This window comes from Silene latifolia, chromosome 5, assembly GCF_048544455.1.
Source record: "Silene latifolia isolate original U9 population chromosome 5, ASM4854445v1, whole genome shotgun sequence".
Lineage (NCBI taxonomy): Eukaryota > Viridiplantae > Streptophyta > Magnoliopsida > Caryophyllales > Caryophyllaceae > Silene > Silene latifolia.
The window spans coordinates 76,133,406-76,155,292 of NC_133530.1; the positions used below are offsets into that span (position 1 = coordinate 76,133,406).

At 35.9% G+C, this 21,887-nt stretch overlaps 1 protein-coding gene across 1 annotated transcript; it reads right to left on the minus strand.

Moving 5' to 3' along the window:
• Positions 1-427: 427 nt before the first annotated feature.
• LOC141655565 (GDSL esterase/lipase At1g71250-like) lies at positions 428-4,256 on the minus strand. The gene is made up of 5 exons (XM_074462639.1): positions 3,989-4,256; positions 3,190-3,317; positions 2,201-2,440; positions 1,185-1,440; positions 428-654 (listed from the first exon to the last, which is right to left on the minus strand). Exons 1-5 carry the CDS (start codon positions 4,254-4,256, stop codon positions 428-430), a joined length of 1,119 nt encoding a protein of 372 aa, XP_074318740.1.
• Positions 4,257-21,887: the final 17,631 nt, after the last annotated feature.

Sequence of the window (21,887 nt, forward strand, 5' to 3'; positions counted from 1 at the left end):
GGGAGGACTTGTCAATGCAACACTAAAAGCAAGTAAAATGGTAGTACTTAGTATTGTGTTTGTCAATAAGAACATTAAAAATAAAGTTATTCCAGTGTGGGGTGTTTTTGGGTTTGTCAAATTAATAAACTAAGTTTCGTGATTATTCTTAAAAGGTAAAATAAATTAATTGGGAGAAATAAATTAGTAATTGGTCTAATTAAGAACAAAATAAAAAGTTATTTTATTAAGATCAAATGTTCTTATACTTAGGGTTGGTAAATAATGACATGACACATAAGACCTTTTTACTCTATAAAGTCCATCAATTTCATTTGCTCTGATATTTTATAATTTCATATTCTATACGAAACTCATGCATAATCTGCCACACTAAAGCAAATTATTACATTTATCTGGAGTATAAATTATTCAATAAAGGGAGAATTTAGATCTTGAGTTGAGCCATCTGTTTGAGATTAATGGGGTAAGACTCATTTTGTTGGCCATTGTAAGCCTTCAAAGCTAGAATCCGATGAACAACTTGTGATGGATGAAATGCATCCCAGAATGCATATTGGTCTCTGTTTAAACATGGTATTAACAAAGGTAGACACATTTTTTCCGCATTGTTCACCCCAACTCCACAACATGCTCTTTCGATCACTGACAATCCTGTCATACACAAATAAATATTGCAAAAATATTAGGTAAAGCTAATTTTTATCATTTGAACATAAATATACTGATTACGATTGCATTAACCTCGATCTTGACTTGCCATCTTAACATAAATACTCCCTCCTTTTTTTTTACTTCTCAAAATATGTGAGGAGAAACGATCCTTTGAAATTTGAAACAAAATCTTCTGAAGTTATGTTGAACTAACCTAGAACGATAGACATGACTTAAAATAACCATGCATAACCCGACCAAAACACAACCAGATCCGAAAGACTTGACTAGAACCTGGCCCAAATGACCTGTCTAATGCCAGTTTCTTGAACTATATATTTCGGAGAGATCTAGGTTAATTAAACTGAGGCTAAACTTAATCGACTATAGAGTGTGTGTTACCAATGAACCTAAGATTATTGGCCAACTCTCAATTTATTTTACTTGTTTTAGGAAACTAAATAATGAAAATTAATGATGGCGTATTTCAAATCAATTAATACTCGTTTTTATTATTTTCTTAGCCGTACCATATGTAACCGGATGATCAAGTATATCCATGATCGCCGCGAAAGTGTCGCCAAAGACAAAAGTGGCATTCGGGTGGGTCGTATTAAGTTGATCAACAAGGTTTTTTAACCTTGCGTTGAACATTTGGGGCGCATCATTGCTGAAATCAAGGCATTTACCAGCAGGAAGTCGAGCTACAGTTTTTTGAGAAGGGGTGCAACCAAGAGGCCCTACTCCCGCTAAGAAAAACCTTCTCAATCCTAGATCGTATAGTGCCTGTATGATTAAAAGTAAAAACTTCAGTAATATATGTCAATTTAGCTAATTTGGCAAATTGAAAGGCTAGAGTTCATACAATATACTCCGTATTTGATTGTAGTTTGTCTCAATAGTAATCAAATATTTTGGGCTCGTGTATTATCTCAATGACAATCAAATTGTCTATGGCATTATGAATAATGATAAACAATTCAATTGTATGTGTTTACTATTGCTTCATATCACAAACAATTTAATGAGTCATGTTATTTTTGTATTGCAGTCACGGTTGGATTCACTAGAGTGAGGTAAGTTTTGGATGGCCTGTGATAAAACTTTGTCGGGAAAGGGAAAATAACTAAAAATGTGTTAAATGTTAGTACTCTGTAAAATAAAAGGTCCCTAAATACATGAAAGATTATTTTTTTAGGCATAAGGTCTTTACTGCGGATTGATCACTTTTGACACACTTTCTAGATAGTTAGTCTTCTTAAAAGTATACTTGTAATTTTATATATCATACGGAGTATTATGCATCTTTCAGTTGACACGTCAACAAATATAATTTTTGCTTCATTTCTCTACTTCATTTTGAAATATTAAAAGGGAAAAGTACAGAGCATGAGAAAGATGATCTTCATTATTCTAGACGAACTCGACCACCCTCTTATAATCGTATAATTGATTAAACTTGAGTCTTGTTAGCATTTGTTTACAAAATAAGGTAAATTGTAAGTGTAAAGGAAAAAGTTAAAGGGTAAATCGTAAGCATAATTACCAAAACTTGCTTAGAATATTGGTTGATGACAATATCAGCATACTTATCAGGCTTGAATTTGGAGCTTGTGCGGTAAGAAGGATTGAGGTAATTATTGATATAGTCATTGCTTCCAAGTATAATAACAGCCAGCGCCTTTGATAAATAATCTACTAACTTATCATCATTCATTTGGTTCAACAATTGATCTTTCGTGATGTTAAAATTCTCAACCTGTTGTCTAAAGCTAAACCTAGCCCCCTGCCATATATCACACGTATGATCTTATTTAACTAATCAAAATCAATATGTCAAAATTCTGAGGTTAAAAATATTTCGCAAATAAGCAAATATACATAAATCTGTAGGCAAAAGATTTTTACTAAATTATATTTTCGATCAAAAGTAGTACTCCCTCCAAATTAAAGTGTTTGCCCATTTCATTAAAATACAAGACTCATATAATAGGGAAATAGAGCAAACACTTTAATTCGGGGGGAGTATAAGAATGTAAAAAAAAACTAAGGAAAAAATTTGGTCAGATTGATTATTAAAAAAAAAAGTATTATTTGCCTCATTGAAATTAAGAAAATGGCTCCTTAAGTGAAAAATCTTGTATCATCCACTACTATAAAAGATTATAAACTACGTATATTTAAAAAGAAAATGTACATAAACAACCGAGATACTTAAATAAAAAAAATTGTAAACTGGGATAAAGAAAATCGATCAGAGAAATATCTCTTAAGTGAAAAATCCTACATCCACCACTTATAATAGATTTTCAATTTGCTTATACTTAAAACGGAAATGTTAAGAAATAACCGGAGCACTTAAATAAAAACAATGTAAATAATGACTCGCATATAGAAATTGAATCGAACAGATTCTTTCCTTTTTCTTTTTAAAATAAAAAAATTTGTATTAGGACTCTCTAATCTTTTAATTTGTGTTTCACCGTTCTTTTGAAAGAAACCAAAATGATATGAGAAATTTAAAGAATATTTTACCAGTGCTTGCCCACTTTCTTCGAGGATTCCTCCAGCAGCCGATGCATAGTTTACACCATATATGATGTCTCTATCCGTAGCAAAAGGATTGGCGTAAGGTGGGATATAAGGAATCCCTATTAGTTCAGCTGCACGCAAAAATGGTAGTTTATTTTTCGGCTATATTAGAATAAAATTGTTATTCAAGGTTGTTTTTCCTATTAATTTAGTTTGATCGTCCCATAAAAAAGGTCAATATCAATAATGTATTTTCAAGAATTTACAAGGTTTCTTCTTTAAATTCTTAGGTGAAAAATTCATGTTGGATTTGGCCGAGCTTGTGTTCAACCCAAGCCCACATTTAATCACCTTTATAAAAAATTATTGAAGAAATATCTCAATCCAAAACTCCCATAAATAGTTAAACTCATTTGATTGTATTAATCATTGTCATCTTATACACTCCGTGATTAATAATTAATATATATAATAGAGCACTAGAGTCCATTGATCTTTCATCTTATTTGCAGTGAGCAATTTTTTTAAAAAAAAAAAAATTAACGTAGATCTAGAAGGTATAAAGCTAGTCTAATATGAAGTGGCTAAGCTACAAGGCGATACTTGGATATGTAACCTATTTTTCATAGAACTTTATATAAACACGGGAAGTGATTGATCTAAACACACTTAATGAATATCAAAGTAAATTTGTTATCTTAAAACTATAGATCTAAAGTTTATGGATAAATTGACGGAAAACATGCATGTTTTCAACCATAAGTTGATAAGGAGTAAACAAAATTAGAAGTGTTAGACTTACATAAATAGTCGATAATGATTTTGCCATTACTAAATCTTCCTGTAGGCCCTAAATAAAAATCAATCCCATAAGGATAAAAGTTTGCCTTTGCACGAGCATCGATGTAATTATTATTTCCATTATCAACTAGTGAATCTCCAAACACATACATGGCTGTAAATTGTTGGTTGCCTACAACTTTGACATGCAAAAATCCAAAAATCATAACACAAATATTAAGCCATTTCAATACGTCTAGCCTTATTCTGTTACCACACAAATTTTCCATCTTCGAAATTATCTTTTTGTATATAAATTTATCTAATTGCAAGAAATATAATTAACAAATGTATGAGGTTCATTTCTAAAAATGAGCTTTTATAATGGGGAACCATCACAAATTCTTACTTTTATTCCCAAATTTTCTCAAACTTTTGTTATCACTTTTTCCTCATTGTTAGAACTTTTTCAACCTATAATGTGGAAAAAAGGGTAATGGCATACATTACAAATAGTATGGTTCACAAAATCTGTGGATTATGGTGTCCAATATATTAATCAAAGGTAATTATTGTTAGATGCATTATTTCTTGAACGTAAAGTAAATCTATGGGAGGCATAATGCATATATGCTAGTATGCTACATGCTATTAACAAATTATTCTCACAAGAACAAGCAAGTAACAAAAAAACATGTCCTTCTTAGAAAGCATGTTAGACATGCAACTGTTCAAGGAAACAAGCTTATAATCAGGGTCGTCTCTGACATTTCGGGGACCCTGTGCGAGATTTACAAAATAGGCCCCTTAATTATTAGTAATATACTTTATATTTTATAAAAACATAAAATAATTTTTAAATAAGGATTGAAATCTAATTTTACAAAAAAAAAAAAAAAAATTTAATTTAATTGGGTTTAAAACAAAAAGACACTTTAACAGGGTATAAATAACTCGTTTGAATCTAAAGTAATATCAATTTGGTAGTATCTTGGTAGTATATCAATGGTGTTCTAATAACGACCCAGGTTCGAGGTTCGAGCCTTCGTTGAGGCTTATTTAATTTAATTTTCAAAACAAAATTAAAGTTCAAAATGACGGCTTGTAAGGATCGAACACGGTATGCTAGGACAGTAGTGCCGCCTAATTACTAGTTGTGCTACAAGATTTCAGATGATTTACATTTACGACAAATAGTATATATAACAATAATAATTAGTATACAGTAGGCAGTAGCTGCGCCAATAATTGGGCCCTTTAAAACTAGGGGCCCTGTTCCACCGCACGACTTGAACACCCTTTGAGCCGGCCCTACTTATAATTATATGTGTGAAAGTCGTATCTATTTAGAATGCCAAGTTAATACCATATTGGAAAATAAAGGAAAAAGAGGAAAAAAACAAGTATCTCAACTTAATAGAAATATCTTAATTAAGAACTTAACTCCAAATCTTCTGTATCAATTATAACGAATAGTACGAGTAGTTATAAATTATGAAAGAAGTCTGGTAGAGGAAAATGTTAGAGACAATTCTAGGATTTGGTTATGAGTGTGTAAAAAAATCAACAAATTATGAGCACTAAGATGATGGTTAGCAAGGAGAGTATGAATCAGTGGCGGACCCAGAACATTTAGAATCGGAGTACACAATTAAAAAAAAAAAACAATACAACAAAATACGTAAAAATAAATATCATCTTACAAAATAAACATGTCACAAAAAATCACAAATACTAAATATTCAAAGCCATCCTAGAGATTTCATGTTCTGAAAATGCTTCAATACATCATCATCACCAGTAACCTGCACAAATTATTTTTCTATATATGTAACTAAAAAATAATTTAAGAGTGGATTACCCATGTTATTACTCAACCTATTCTTCACAAATGTCATAGAAGAAAATGTTCTTTCAACACTTGCCATCGCTAATAGGAGTATCAACACAAACTTTAAAAGCTTATAAAAAAGTGGATAACAAACATGTTTATTTGTTTCAGCAAGCAACATAGAAAGCTCGCTAAGATTCTTCAATTTTTGAAATCTTGAATCTTGTTTCATGTCACTCTCATAGATATCAAGTTCAAACACAAGAGTATCTTTATCAAAAGAAGAGAAATCATCGGGATAAAACTCAGCAAGCCGCATCAATTTTTTCGTGAAAAGAAGCAAATGAATTAACCGGGCTCAAACAAGCCATACACAAAATTAACTCCGTATTTACCTCGTTAAAGAGATCATTAAGTTTAAGAAGTTGCTAAATAACACTTAGAAACACATCGATGCGAAATCGTTGAAGGTTGGTGTTGGTACCAACGAAGCGTCTCGATCTTTCATGATGGGCATAAGAATCACTCATACTTAGAATATCAGTATTACGTTTTGCACAAAAAACACACACACATTGAAAGAAATTATCACATTCATGATCCGAAGTGTTTTGCAAATGCTTCTTAGTCAATTCAACAAGAGTCATTGCATTAGCAATATCTTGGTCTTTTCTTTTTAGTACCTCACATAAACAATTAGTATACCCAAAGATGACTTTCATCAAATGTAACATGAAGTTGAACTCAAATGACTCAAGGTGATCCACGACACTTTGAGCTTTAACACGATCTTCATTAGTTTTTGCATCGTCACAAGTGTTGGATTTATGTCCATAGTCCAATTAGGGTAACCCGGTTTATATTCTATGTAACCGTAACGTTTTGCTAGAAGACGCTTACGGACCGAGTCATAAATGAGTTTAAAGAATCGTGTAGAATTAAACGGGCACATTGGGTCACACCGAAGTTGAATATGATGTTTCTTATTTATTTAGAAATATGGCTCTAATTAGATTAGGCACAGCTGCTATTAAGGTAAGGGTTTAATTAGGAAGCTGAGTAGTTACTCCCCTATATATACAGATATACGAGTAGATACCAATCTAATCCCGGTGATGGTCACTGGACAGTTGCCAAGAATATCCTAATGTATCTGAAGAGAACTAAGGATATGTTCTTGGTATTTGGTGTGGATGAAGAGCTCGTTGTAAGTGGTTACACCGATGAAAGTTTTGACCGATAGAGATGATTCTCGATCTCAATCGAATATGTATTCTTGTTAAATGGTAGAGCTTTTTGTTAGAAAAGTTCCAAACATGATACTGTGGCTGAATCTAAAATGGAGGCTGAGTATATTGCTGCTTTAGAAGCGGCAAATGAAGCTGTTTGGATTTGAAAAATTTGTTTGTGAACTTCGAGTGATCCCTAGCATTTCTAGCCCCATAGACGTTTATTGTGATAATAATGGTGTTATTTCACAAGTTAAGGAACCGAGGTCACATTAAAAATCCAAACACATAGAGAGAATATATCACCTTATCAGAGAGATCATTGATAGAGGTGATGTTAAGATATGCAGAGTACCAACTGATGCAAATGTTGTAGATCCATTAACAAAGCCTCTCCCGCAGTCTAAACATGAGAGTCATAGAACTGCCATTGGTCTAAGATGCATTATCGAGTGGTCTTAATCCTATTATGAGATCTTTGTTTTAGTGGCAGTTTATTTGACATGTTTAATTGGATGTATGTAACATTTATTTCATTTATTTAATAAAATTATTATTTGATTTTATTCATTTTATTGTTTAATTGAATGATTGTTCCACAATAGTCCACATTGATAAAATATATCACTAAGTACGTGACTTAGTTTTGAAACTCTATTTGGATGATATTTTCTGTTATAGTCTCTAATCATGACATTAAACTGGAACACTAAAAATGATTAGTATATGAGCTGGTTGATGACTAAGTTCCTTAAGTCATGATATTGGGATATCAAACCAGGCATATGGGTACATGTTTGAGAACATGTATTAGACATGCCCGTTAAGAACTTTACTAAGGATTCGCTTAATGTCAGTAAAATTTCTTATCGTTAGTTAGTAATGAATATACAGTTTTTGGACCTGAGTTTTTCACTATTCTGTACATGCTAAGTAGCTTTTTTTTTTTTTTTTTTTTTTTTTTTTACATTGTCAAACGTCAGCCGCGACTGGTGACTATAACGATAATGCTTGGACTTGTTATGAATCATGTGATAGGATGTGGTTAAACAACATGGGATTTTTTTCTTCCTCACTGAAGGAAGTTTATTGTTTCTGGCCTCTCGAAGAATGTGAATTGTAAAATGCGTGGCCGCGCTCAGACGAGGTGATTGTCAGTTGTCTGCCTTAACTATTCAACTCATAGATTCGAGAAAAATGATTGGGACATATAAGGTTGACACTTTTCCTGCCATAGTCTTGATTGGAACAATAGAAGCAAAGATACATGTTTAATTAGACACAGTACAAGTGGGAGACTCTTGGATTTATGTCCAAAGTCCAATTAAGGTAACCCGGTTTATATTCTATGGAACCGTAACGTTTTGGTAAAAGCCGCTTACGGACCGAGTCTAAAATGACTTTAACTTGCACTAATCTCTTGGAAATGATACCTGTAAAACCGATTACCTTTCCTCTTAAACTCTTTCATTTTAATGAGAAACAAAAATATCACTCAACATCTTCATCCTCTTAATCAATTAAAAACCCTAAATTGATTTCCTCACCTCTAAATTATTTTTCCCAAATTGATTTCTTAACAAATCTAAATATTTCATCTTCCTCTATAAAATTCTCTTAATCACACTAGAAACCTCTAAAAACCCTTGTTTATTTTCGGTGACAAATCTTCACTATCTTCATCTCTCACTCTAAAAACTTCATATTCATCCCTGCAACAAACATTCATCATCAAATCTGCATAAAAATATGCATCTATCTCAAGTACATTGAACACAACCATCCTCAAATCTATGTCCATCTCTCTTCCATTAAGACTTAGCTAGATCATTTTCATCCCTATAACAAACATTCTTATACCCGGTAAAATACAATAGGGCCAATTTTTTTCATTTTAACTCAAGCAAATTCATAATCAATCTCCGTTTACAACGATCAACCCATCCAGCCACCACCTAATACCTCTTCCAATACCAAACCAACTATCGATCATTCACCATAATCGCCAAACACCACTCCAAAATCCCATGAAAATTCCAAGAAGATGAACCTCTCCATAATCACAGTTAAATAAGGTTTATTATTGCGTTTGTTGAGCTATCGAGGTGCATCTTTGTATTTTTCTCTGCAGGTTTACGAGGTTGATAGATCAATTTTTCGTGGGTAAGATTGAAAAGGCTTTAACTTCAAAGATTGATAAACAAGAAATTAACCTTCTACTGGTTAAGATACCCTTTGTTTCTTAGTGGGTCCTTTTCATTTATATACCTTTTAATAAATGTTTTTTTTTTGGAATTTGCTGGAAATGTTGTAGATATACAAGATTATTTAATTTCTGGGTATTAACCTATTTATTGATATGGCAAGTGGGAGATATTTTGGAGGATTTGAAGGGGATTAAAGCATAAGAGAAAGTCCAGAACTTTTATAAATCCTTGTATTTGTTATCGAATGTGAGTTTATTTGTAAGCCGAGTCTCACAAGTCACAATCACGCATCTTGTATGGTTGTTGTTGGAGTTGTTTGATTTGATGAGAAAAATGAAGAATAAAGATAAATGAATAACTAAGAGGAAATGAAGAATTAGGAGAGAGAATGAAAGATGAAGAAATAAAAGGGAAGAAAGAAAGATAAAGGAGGAACTAGAAAAAAAAATGATATGTTGAGAAACCGGCATTAAGAGGTCAATTATAGCCGGGGTCTATTACAAGTTAAATTACGTCAAAGATGAGATTATTCCCAGTTAAACACGAGGATAGATTAATATGAGAAGAGGCGCATAAGATGAATTATTCCCATGAAATAACCCAAAAAAGAAATGAGTAACAAAGAGGAAATAGACTTGTAGAAGGATTATTAAGTACGCCCGAAAAATTGACTCCAAGCAGAATCGAACACGCCACCTCTAAACTCTACCCTAGATTCTTATCCGCTGAGCCACTTAAGTTATACTAAGAGTTATAGAACATATATTGTATATATCTTTGCTGTCACGGATTTTTTTATTAAAATAAAATCCGCCAACCAAAAGTGCGCACGCGGGGCGGTATGCGCTCCCCTGGGCCCGCCCCTGGTATGAATAATTATACATAATTTTTTTTTATAACATTACCTATCGAATTAAATAAAAGTAAGGAATCTAATAAAATGATATTGTACTTTCCCCTTTTTTCATATTTTGGTTTTTTTAATTAAGTCTTTAACTTTTACTTGTACCAAAATGAAAATTTGTTAAATTTATACCATTAATCTTTTACCTTAATATACAGAGAAAAGTTCAAATGAAATCCCTTATATATTTTTAGTCCCTAAGTTCTCACTACAACCATTAAATGAGTAGATTTAATGATTGAGATGAAGAGACAAATTGGGGTCTTTATAAGCCTAAAAAAAGAAGAAAAAACATGAGATTAGGAGAGAGAGAGTGTTTGATCTTACCAATACTAATTGTGCATTTGCAACTGGGATTCTCTCCATTTATGCATCTCTCCATTTCCTTCCATTTCTTATTAACGTTCAAGATTTCGTTTTGAAACAATCCAACGGTTGACTGTTTGATGAGTTGGAGGATGAATAATGATTTAATATTGTTGTATTAGAGAAAATGAAAGGAAATGGAGAGGATTCATACTCGTGCATTTGTCCTGGTACTTTCCTTCACAATTAACCAAAATTTATTTCTTTCCTTTACACACTTCTTCAAAAAAATACAACAAACTTACGTAATTTTTCATTCGGACTCCGATTAAAGCGATAGCAAATTCCTAAATTTATTATTTTCCGATCCCGTCTCAGTGGTAAAATTTTCGTATACCATGTCAGTGATAAAATTTTCATATACCATTGACTTTTCAAAATTTTCAGTACTGCTCGGTTTTATTTGAACCTAAATCCTATTTACTTGAAATTACACCATATTCTCTTGGTTTTATATCATATCTACTTAATTTTAATTAATTAATTTACTCATATTTTTGAATTTACCTAGTATCAATTGAATTTGCTTGAAGTTAATTAAAGTTACATTATAATATGTTAGAGTTACAAAATTGAAGTGACATTATTTATTTTAAAGTTTATGTTGAGGTTGTAAATAAATTAAAATAACACGGGTTAGAGTTACACACCTTGCCACTTAAAGTTACCTGATAACAAGTTGGAGCTACACAGCATGTGAATTTGAAGTAACATTATTGATCACTAAAGTTTTTAAAAGTTCATGTTGAAGTTCGAGTCCGACCACAAACGTGAATGTTTGGGGACCCTAGAGGCCTTTGATTACACCAAAAAGGCCCGCGAAGACGTTTCACTCATCTGGAAGAAGACGGATCGCCTTACCTACGCTAGCAGGTGAATGAGTCTCTGTATCATCTAGAAAATCGATAATCCATCTCTCATCGAAGCTTAGTCAGGAAGATGGGGTTTTGGAGAAAATTTTACAGGATATTTCCTCAAATCTTTTTCTTGCAATTTCTGTAAAGTTGGTTTGAACCCAGCTGACCTGGGTGATGGGTTGGTACGGCCAGTGCGTTCAAACCAATCGCTAGTAGCCATCATACTATCTTTCGAAACCCTCACGTAATTAATAAATTAAAAGTACATAGGTTAGAGTTACACCGGTTCTGAATTGAATAACATTATAATGGGTTAGAATTACACAACCTCTGAATTGAAGTTACATTCTTGATCACTATATATAGGACTTGGAGATGAAATGTAAGAAACGGAGAGAGAGCCAACCCCGATCGGGGTTGCCAGCCCCGATCGGGGGCGTGTGTTTCCGGATTAATTCTTCGTAATTCCTCGATTAATTGCTCAAGGAATCTCTATGTTTATGTTTAATGCTCCTTAATTATCCGGTAGTGCTCTAAGTTCATAGCATCCTAAGCTTCTTGGTATCCAATGCTTCCCACTTTGACTTGAACTTGAAGTTGGGCTTGACTTTGGTTGTTGACAATAATTGAATTATACATATTGATCCACCAATTTCTTCATGCAAAACCAATGCCAATACTCCATGTTAGTCCAATACCTGGTTTCATTTAGCCATTGCACTCTAGTAGCTTATCTTGTAGTATTTTAGCTCCTAAAAGCTTAAGTATCCTACAAAACATGTGGAAACAAACAAATGCACTAGAATAACAAATATTAGCTCAAAACACTATGATAAGTGCTAAATTACATGTAGAATAGAGCTAATATAGGGGGTGAAAATATATAAAATATGTACTTATCAAACTCCCCCAAGCTAAACTCTTGCTTGTCCCCAAGCAAGAAACCATATCCCAACAATTGCAATATCCCAACAAGCTATGCAAAATGATTTAATAACCCGAATCAACATGGGCAAGGGATAAAGCAAAACATGGATGAGATTTACATGACGGCGTAGCATGGAAAACATGAACTGAACCTCTAAGCTTTTGCATGATCTTTTGACTTATGGACTCTCACGGGGAACTCAAACTCTTTTCTGTATGATAGGACATTTTTTGTGAATGAACACTCAACTATCCTCGACTTATAATAATGTGCCCGCAATCTAATATGATAAACATGTCAAAACTAGTAAGCAAAAACAATCATACGCAAGCATGATAAAGAAGCCAAAAGAGGTAGGAAGAAGGCAATATGCAATGGGTAAGAAGGGGGAACAAATGAATTATGAATTGTGGAGCTAATGTCAAGTTAGCAACAATAAAATGCAAGGATGCTCAATCCCAATTCTAACCCAAGTTTGCAATTCACATCATAAGAAAACTCTCCAAAATATATGAATAATGCATGAGAGTTTCTCACATCTTTTTCTTCTTTTTTTTTTTTCCATTTCAATGCATACTTCTTTTTTTTCATGCTTTTTCTCTCTTCTTTTTTCTCATTCATTTTTTTCATCTTTTCATTCTCATTTTTCATCATTTCAACTCTTCAATTTTTTTCATTTTTCTTTTTTTTTTCTTGAGCATTAGGACCAAGCTCATATGATTTTCAGAACTCTGAAACAAATCCCAATTGAGCACCCAAGCAAAAACAAACAAAGCTACTAGCTCAACAAGGTAGGCAAGTTATAATGTGGCTAGGGAAACATGTTTGTAAAGGGGTCAAGAAGGTAAAATTTATCATGTGAATGGCTCCAAAATGCTAAAAAAATGAATGCATGCTTACAAAGAAATGACATGAGAACCATACTTGTGCGTTTGATGAAACACACATCATAAGGAGACACCTACACTCACCTAAGAGAGACCGGATATGGATGCATTGGTCTAAAGAGGTTCTACCTTACCATTTTGTAGCTTGCCAAAAGTCAAGATCAAGCCTATTTGGTTCATTTTCCATCTCTCACCTACTATGTCAAGACATCCCCATGTAGCTAATATCCCATCATGAAAGAATAAATCATTAGCAAAAAGCTACTATTAGGATAAGCAAAGAGGAAAGTAGGCTACAAGCAAGAACAAAGCAAACATTTCTCTCAAAAAATTTCAAAAATTCTACACTACATGCAAACTACACTATATGCAAATGCAATCTCCCCCCAAGCTAAACATGACATTGTCCTCAATGTGCTAACAATTAAATCTACCCAACGAAACCATAAGAATGGCTCAAAGCACAAAACAAGAAGGACTAGAGGTCATGTTTAATGGGTTGCAAGACCTAAACTAAAATGCAAAGCAAATAAAAACTTACTCGACTTGCTAGCCTCCCCCCAAGCTAGCATGGATTCGGGGGATTTCTTCATCAATCATCTAATAAAAGGGCCAAAATTTGAACCCCTTCCTTCCTTTCTTCTTCTTACCACTACCACTTGATTTACCTTGTTGACCACTTTCACTTGAATCATCCTCTTGGAGAGGAGTGACATACTCACCAATGTTTTGGCCACTACCAAGACCATCACCATAGCTACTATACCCACCATACCCTCCAAAACCACCATACCCACCATAGCCTTCTTGTAATGCCTCAACACCATAGTCTGAACCACAAAAATCCGGACCAGGTGCATATGTAGTAAAAGTACCTACATCATTGTTAGGAGGAGAAAGGGGAATAAGAGTAGAAGGAGGAAATTCACCTGAAGGATAAGTATAAAATGAAGGGTGTGGCCCCTCGGGTTGGATAACTCCTTGCCTAGCAAAATGATCATAAATAGGATTCAATTCAAGTCTTTGGTCATCACGAATTGTATTAACACTTAAGTTCAATTCCCGCATCATTTCCATCATTTATAGGCTAGAGGGTGAGCGAATGCTAGAGGTGGAGTGACGTGATTGAGAGAGTGGACCTCCTTCACACTTCTCAACGGTGGTACGTGTCTCACCTCTTAGGTCCAAATGGTAAGTAGGTCTAGTAAAAGGGGCACTCCCATGATAAGGCTTACTGTGAACCAAAGCCTTAATTTCTTTCTTTTCTTTGGGTAGACTAATGAAGTCTTGTCTACCTATTTTCCAAACCATGTTAGGGTGAGCATCCCTAAACCAACTACAACAAAGAAAATATTCATAATCAAGCCCAACCCCTTTTTCCTTAGACTCAAGCAATGGTCTCAAAGTGGTGTTCTCTTGGTTAAACCTACACAAGCGGTGAGCAATCTTAGTAACCAAACCTCCTAAGACAATGCAACTATTTTTGACATTACATTGTTTGGTCAAGTGGACCGCAAAGTGGTAGGGGATATTGATTCCCCACTTCTCATCACCATTAACATTCAAGAATGCATCAAAAATATCTACCTCAATCTTCCCCACCGTGTGTTTCCGGATTAATTCTTCTTAATTCCTCGATTAATTGCTCGAGGAATCTCTATGTTTATGTTTAATGCTCCTTAATCATCCGGCAGTGCTCTAAGTTCATAGCATCCTAAGCTTCTTGGTATCCAATGCTTCCCACTTTGACTTGGACTTGAAGTTGGGCTTGACTTTGGTTGTTGACAACAATTGAATTATACATATTGATCCACCAATTTCTTCATGCAAAACCCATGTCAATACTCCATGCTAGTCCAATACTTGGTTTCATTTAGCCATTGCACTCTAGTAGCTCATCTTGTAGTATTTTAGCTCCAAAAAGCTTAAGTATCCTACAAAACATGTGGAAACAAACAAATGCACTAGAATAGCAAATATTAGCTCAAAACACTATGATAGGTGAAAAATTACATGTAGAATGGAGCTAATATAGGGGGTGAAAATATATAAAATATGCACTTATCAATAGGTACTAAAGATAAGGAATCGTCCGTCTTTAGCATCCTATCTCTAGAATGACTCTCGTACGCCCTGGATAAGGTCATCCACTATCCAAAGTTTCTGACTAAGAGGTGAAGGTACGTATTAGGAAGCCCTTTATTGGACACCCAATCCCGCCCGTGGTAGCGGCCTCTACTGATCGACTTGGTTGGTTAAATGCAAAAGTTGATAAAACGGGTAAATGCATGAATGCACATCCACGAGTTTGAACCTAACATGTGAGCTTTCTATATCGGTTTGTTTAATCCAAGTATCATGTATTTGATGTTGAGTTAGATTTAATGTTGATTTGCATGCAAGACGGAAATTAAATATCCATTTACCGAGTTAGGTTTATGGTGTATAACGTGATCCATTTGTCTTAGTAAGGCGTTTTGCAAATATCATGTAAAAATAGCATATTTGTCGTCTAATCCATCCTGTATTCGGGTTAACCGAAGTCGGGATCGTCTTAGACAAGTGTTGGAAGGGAAAACAGACCCTGCATCAGGCAGCCAAAAGAGGCGCGACCCTGTTGACGATGCAAGTAGGTCTGCCCTGGAAATGTAAAAATGAGTGGCTTGTTTAGGCGCGGGTCACCAGACGATGGAAGATGTCTTCTGACCATTTAAAACGTTCGTAAAGTGTATTGAAAAGTGGGTGTTTAAACCCATCTTGATTTGAAAAGACCGTTTAGGCCGCTTTCGTGTTGATGTGAAGAACGAGACTTGAATAATCGTCATTGTTTTGACAATATTCGATATCGGGTTCGGTTTTGCAAGCTTGACATGAATAGTTTTGAAAATGATTATGAACTAATTGTTTTAAGTTCATTTTGATTGTAATTAGTCAATGTTCATCAGCATACTCGGGTTAAAATCCGACATGGTATGTAGAACCAAGGATGATTTTGTGTTGGTGACTAATACATTTGTTTTGAAAATGTAAAGAAATGAGAAAGGCTTTAAAATATCCTCCAAAATGTAAAGAAATGAGAAAGGCTTTAAAATATCCTTTAAAATGTAAATAAATGAGATAAAAGGCTTTAAAATACCTTTTATAATGTAATTAACCAAATATTATCACCAAAACAGGGATTAAACTGTCATGGTATTAGGAACCAAGGGTGAACAATGTTTCATGGTTAAAAACTTGTCATAAAAAATATGGTTTGAAATATTTGAAATGGTAAAAACCGATTACAAACATGAAATGAAGATAAAAGGGAAGAAGAGACCAAACACAGTTGGATTTATGGTTGAGAGGGGCTTTAGGCTCGAGCTTGCCTGCTATATAAGTAGCCCCTGCCTCAACCAAAAATCCGGTTTTGGTTCTTTCAATCCATATTTGGACCATGTTATGCATGTTTTAGCATGTTATAGTCATGAAACAAATGAAAAACATGATAGAAGAAGATTTTTACACGCTGATACTTATATGCTAGGCTTGAGACAAGAAATCGACGAAAGTGTATCAACTTAATTGGCCGGAAAACTCGGTTTGAAAACCGTTTTAGCAAGTAAAAGAGTGTTTTAAGTTTAGTGATGGTGTAGTGGTCAAGATGGTCGGTCAATTGGTTTAATGAACGATGACGGTACCAAACAATGTGTAAGGCTTGTGTTTACGATCGGTAGGTCATAAACACGTGTCGGTTTGTGACTTGAGAAGTCGAGTCTAGAATTTTAAGAGAGAGGTGAGGGGGCGGACGCTCGCGTCACTCTCAAATGGTGGCATTTGAGGGGTATTTATAGGAAAATGGGTGGTTGTGTGCGTTTTGAGCGTTGTAGCCACATGAGCTGCTCAAAGAGGCGCGAGCCATTTCGCGCGTCTTCGGTTGTCTTGTCGCCATCACACAAGTGTAATCATGATTTGTTCTATCCTAGGTTTTTGATGACTTGATTTGTACTTGACCATTAAGGATTCCGGGAAACCATAACATGGAAGTATTTGAAAAGTTTGTTTTTTGTGTTTGACTCGGTTTGACTCGTTGTTGGAGACGGGATTTGAATTTTGAGTCGGTTTTTGGTCCGGTGTCGGTTTTGACTCTAATTAGTGTCATTGTGACCCCGTCGTCATGCATTAAACACTCCGGGTACTTTTAAAAAGTTTTGAAATGTTTTATTTTCGAAATCGTTTTAAGTTTTTCGGCGTATAGTTGTACGAAATTGTCGATCAAACGTTGCGATTCCTAAGCATGTTGTAGTCCGATAATCATCGCGTGTTTGTTGGAGTCTCAACAGATACTGGGTATTTATAGAGTCTCCACTTTGACTGAGGCTTGGACAGGGCGAAAATCAAAGTATAGCCTCCAGGTCAATCGAAAATTACAACCTGGAGACCGAAGCGACGTCGAGGCGGCTCGAAAGGATTCGGGCCAAGGACCTGCCGTTGGGAAGGGCGACGCTAATGCAAATCGAGGGTGCGAGCCAAGGACCTATTGTCGGGAACCATTTAGAGTCTGTCGACTGTCCGTGCGGGTCATTTAAAGTCCGTTAGACTACGTACAAAGGCTCGCCAGCCATAAGAAGGAGTCATACCTGAGGCATCTTTGAGATATTTCCTTGATTCGTTTCTTGTTTGCGGACAAAGGCTTGCCAGCTATGTTGCGGATATGAGGGGGCTTGTCAGCCATGGTGCGTATATGAAAGAGGCTCGCTAGCCGCGGTGCGTATATGAAAGGGGCTCTCCAGCCGCGGTGAGTATATGAAAGGGGCTCGCCAGCCGCAGTGGTATATGAAAGGGGCTTGCCAACCGTGGTGCATAGTGAGGCTCGCCAGCCATATTGAATGTGATGCGTTTTAAGGCTCGCCAGCCATGTTGAATGCGCGTTGTAAGGCTCGCCAGCCATATCGAATGTGATGCGTTTTAAGGCTCGCCTGCCATGTTGAATGCGCGTTGTAAGGCTCGCCAACCATATGAAATACGCGTTCTGAGGCTCGCCAGCCATATCGAATGCGCATTGTAAGGCTCGCCTGCCATGTGAAATACGCGTTGTGAGGCTCGCCACCATGTCGAATGTGCATTGTGAGGCTCGCCCCCAAGTCGAAGGTTGATTGATCGACCGTGGGAAATAGCCGTGTTGGATGTGCTTATTTCGGGAAGTTTGTTTGAATTAGCGGGCTCCGTGAGGGGTCTCCGATATCCTTTTGGGGAATATCGGTGTTGGTATTGAAAATTTGTAGTGCTGTAAAGGGATAGGTTTGCGAGTCTGGCCCACATGGTCGGCGGTGATTTTAAATCTCGAATAGAGATAGCGGTTTTTATTGCCGTTCGTTGGAATTTATGAAAATAGCGAAATCGAGTTTCATTGTTTTCTTTTTGCATTTGAAATGATGATCTTTGTTACCATCGTTGAAATTTTGAGAAAATAGTGAATTTTAAAATTTCACTATTATTGTTTGTGTGAAGGTTTTTATTGCCGTCGTTAAAATTTCGGAAAAATAGTGAATTTGAATTTCACTATTATTGTTTGTGTGATGGTTTTTATTGCCGTCGCTGGAAATTTGAGAAAATAGTGAATTTGAATTTCACTAGTACTGTTTGTGTAACGGTGTTTACTGCCGTCGTTGAAAATTTGAGAAAATAGTGAATTTGAATTTCACTATTATTGTTTGTGTGACGGTTCTTATTGCCGTCGCTGAAATTTTTTTAGAAAATAGTGAATTTGAACTTCACTATTATTGTTTGTGTGACGGTTTTTATTGCCGTCGTTGACAATTTAGAAATTTGTGTGGGAAGTTGAGCCAAAGCCCAAAATTTCGCTTGAACAAAGCAAGGAACACCCCATTGAGGCGCGAGCCTTGCTGCGAAGTAAGGGAGCTCCCCTATTTTTGTAGAAAAGACGCGAGAAATGGCTGCTCCCTATTCTCACTTTGTCTTCTTCAATCAAACACGCGACAAAACCAGAAAAATCGCCATTTTTGGGTCTTCTTTCTTGCTTGCCTTCGTGCCACTGCCAATGTGTCATCTCAAAGTATGTAAATCCTCTTGAATCCATTTGTTTTTGTTTGTCTTTTGTTGATTGAATTAGGGCGAAACCCTAAACCCTCAAATATCGAATTGGGCGTTTTTGATTAAGCCATTTTCGAGTGAAATTGATGAGTGCATTAGATTAGAAACCTGTTTAGAAGTATAGAGGTGCTTTTAATTTGCATTTTGGTCCCCGTTCTCGCTCCCTATGTTCGAAAAACGTGAATGAGACGGTAAAACCGTCTTATTTCACAATGTTAGTTGTGTGCCCCACTAGGTTGTATTGTAGTCGGGGAAGACCGTGTTTGCCATATTGAACCTTCGTTGGTATTTTGGGCAAAATTGGAATTTTTGCCTTTTGCGAAGGTATTGTGTCTGACGAAATAAGCGTCTATTTGAGCTTGAATTGAGTCAGTTTGTCTTGAAATGGACTTTCACGGTAGTTTAGGTCGCTTTGAGACGTGATTAAATCACGTTGTTTTGTTGCGGTCGTATTTTGAAATTTTGACCTGTTTGTGTTCGAATTGGCGCAAAACTGCTTTTCGGGCTGTGGAAAGTACCCCCGTTGTGTCAGGAATATTTTTTTTGGTTGTTGGCGAACCTTGTGTGGGCCTTGAGGCGCTGTTTTTTTTGAAAATTTTCTGTTGTTGTTTTGACTCGTCTTTTGCTTGAAAAGAAGGGCGGGTCGTTTTTGTGCGGTTTTTGTGAATTGTTTTGTTGGTTTTGTTTGGTTGGGTTTGTGCGGGGTTGCCCTTGTTTTGTTTTGCAGTTTTTTTTTATTTGTCCGTTTTGTGCCGTCGTAATGTCGAAATTTTGGCTGACGTTTCTGTTTTGTCCCTGGTTTCAGGGGATTGTTCGGGGCCTACCGGGTCCGTTGCCGAGACTTTGGAGGACGAGAATGACCCTGGAGGAGAAGGGACGACTGTTTTTTTTTTGTTACAGGCTTTGTTGTGTTTCTCCCTGGTGGCCTTTGCCCAGCCAATGATCGGGTATCGATCATTGGATGTTGTCTGCAGAGGTCGTCTGCCTGATGATTGGGGTTCAAGACGGGTGCATTGTTCTGTGTTGCCGTCTTCGATCGTTGCTGAGTTCTGATGATTGGGGTTCAACATTGGGGTAGCGCCTGATGTCATGGCTCCTTTTTGTCGCAGAATTCTGACGATTGGAGGTCAATGTCGGGATGGTGCGTTGAGTCACGATCCTCAATTGTCGTGTCATCCAAAATCTGCCAGGCATTATTTTCCTTTTTGTCATGGAGCGGGAATGTGGTATTACCATCATGGTACCACCTCTGCTTCTGCTATTACTCCTTATCTTTTCTGATCGGAAGGATAAGGAGTGCTTAGTTCGGTGGCAAATAGCCCCCAGTTCGTTGTTTTAGGCCAGTGTTTGTATGATAAATACTTGTACCATATCCTGTTTGTATGGTCAGTCGTTTGTATCAAACGTGTGTCGATGTATTTTGCGTGAGGCGATTTGTATATATGTGTTTTTGGATTGTTGTTTATTTGTGATTTTGGCTTCTTTTTTTGTGTTGTGTTTCGGAGAAGCATTGTCGGCTATCAGTTCCCCTTTGCTTCGCACTAGTTCCTGCATCGTTAGTGTAGAAAACAGGCAACAGGTAGCACGTACATATAAATGTAAACATGTAAAAGCATTTGATGGAAACAAAATTAACCACGATGACTCGAAGTTAAAATTGAAATTTAAAATGACATTTTGAAAATTTCGCGACAAGTCGTCACGTTTGGATTTCTCAAAAATGAATTTAAATTTTGCGCAATTAACTCGTGTTTTGAATTAAATTGCATCGAAACTTGTTGGAATTGATCCGTAACTCGAAAAATTAAAACTCAAACCGTTACGGGTGAATTTTAAAGTAGGTTTTTGATGCGTGTCTTTTATATAAGGTTTTCACCTCATTTTTACACGCATTTCCGTGCCTTTTATGTAGCATCTGGCTACAAATACCCCCGAATACTCTACTTTGGTCTATTTATTGTAATTTGCAGGAATTGACCGAGGAGGAGCTAAATCGAGCCTTAATTGTTCCAATTGTATGCATTCATGGGAAATAAGGAGCCGGAGTTTAGGAATCTTACACTTGGAGGATGTATGAGCTGAGTCAAGGAAGGAATTCAAGTCCTGATGCGCTTATATAGCTCGATCGTGTGCTTTTGTGCTCGATCGAATGCTTTACATACTCAAAGCTGATCGATCGACCAGCTGAAGGAGTCGATCGAGGAGGTCCAGTGAGCAGTGCTCGATCGAGAGGTTGCCCTAGCTCGATCGAGTGACTTAGAGTTCGATCGAGTGATCATCTTACTCGATCGAGAGGATTTCGCGTGTTTTATGTTTATTTCCGCCTAATCTTCTATGGGCTTTGGTAATCAGTCCGTAAATTAGGTTTAAGTCTATTTTTCAGTATAAGACTGAGGAGAACACTACGTTACTCCCATCTCTTTTACTACGTACATTTCATCTGTCACTTTATCACTGTTCTTGGGAATTCTATTCTCTACCTTGCTACTTTGATTCGGTATTATCATTTTAATTTAATTCTTTATCGTATTTATTCCTCTTAATTCCTTTTCCCTCTTTATTTTATAACTGTTCAATTAAATAGATTATTCATCATGCTTAGTTTAAATTGCCTAGTTA

What these genes read in the sequence shown, in the direction of transcription:
- LOC141655565 (XM_074462639.1), bottom strand. Translation starts at nt 4,256, where the DNA reads ATGGAAAATTTGTGTGGTAACAGAATAAGGCTAGACGTATTGAAATGG. An exon ending in AATCATTATCGACTATTTAT is followed by an intron (nt 3,318 to 3,988) that starts GTAAGTCTAACA and finishes TTTTGCGTGCAG; the next exon opens with CTGAACTAATAGGGATTCCT. An exon ending in AAGAAAGTGGGCAAGCACTG is followed by an intron (nt 2,441 to 3,189) that starts GTAAAATATTCT and finishes GATATATGGCAG; the next exon opens with GGGGCTAGGTTTAGCTTTAG.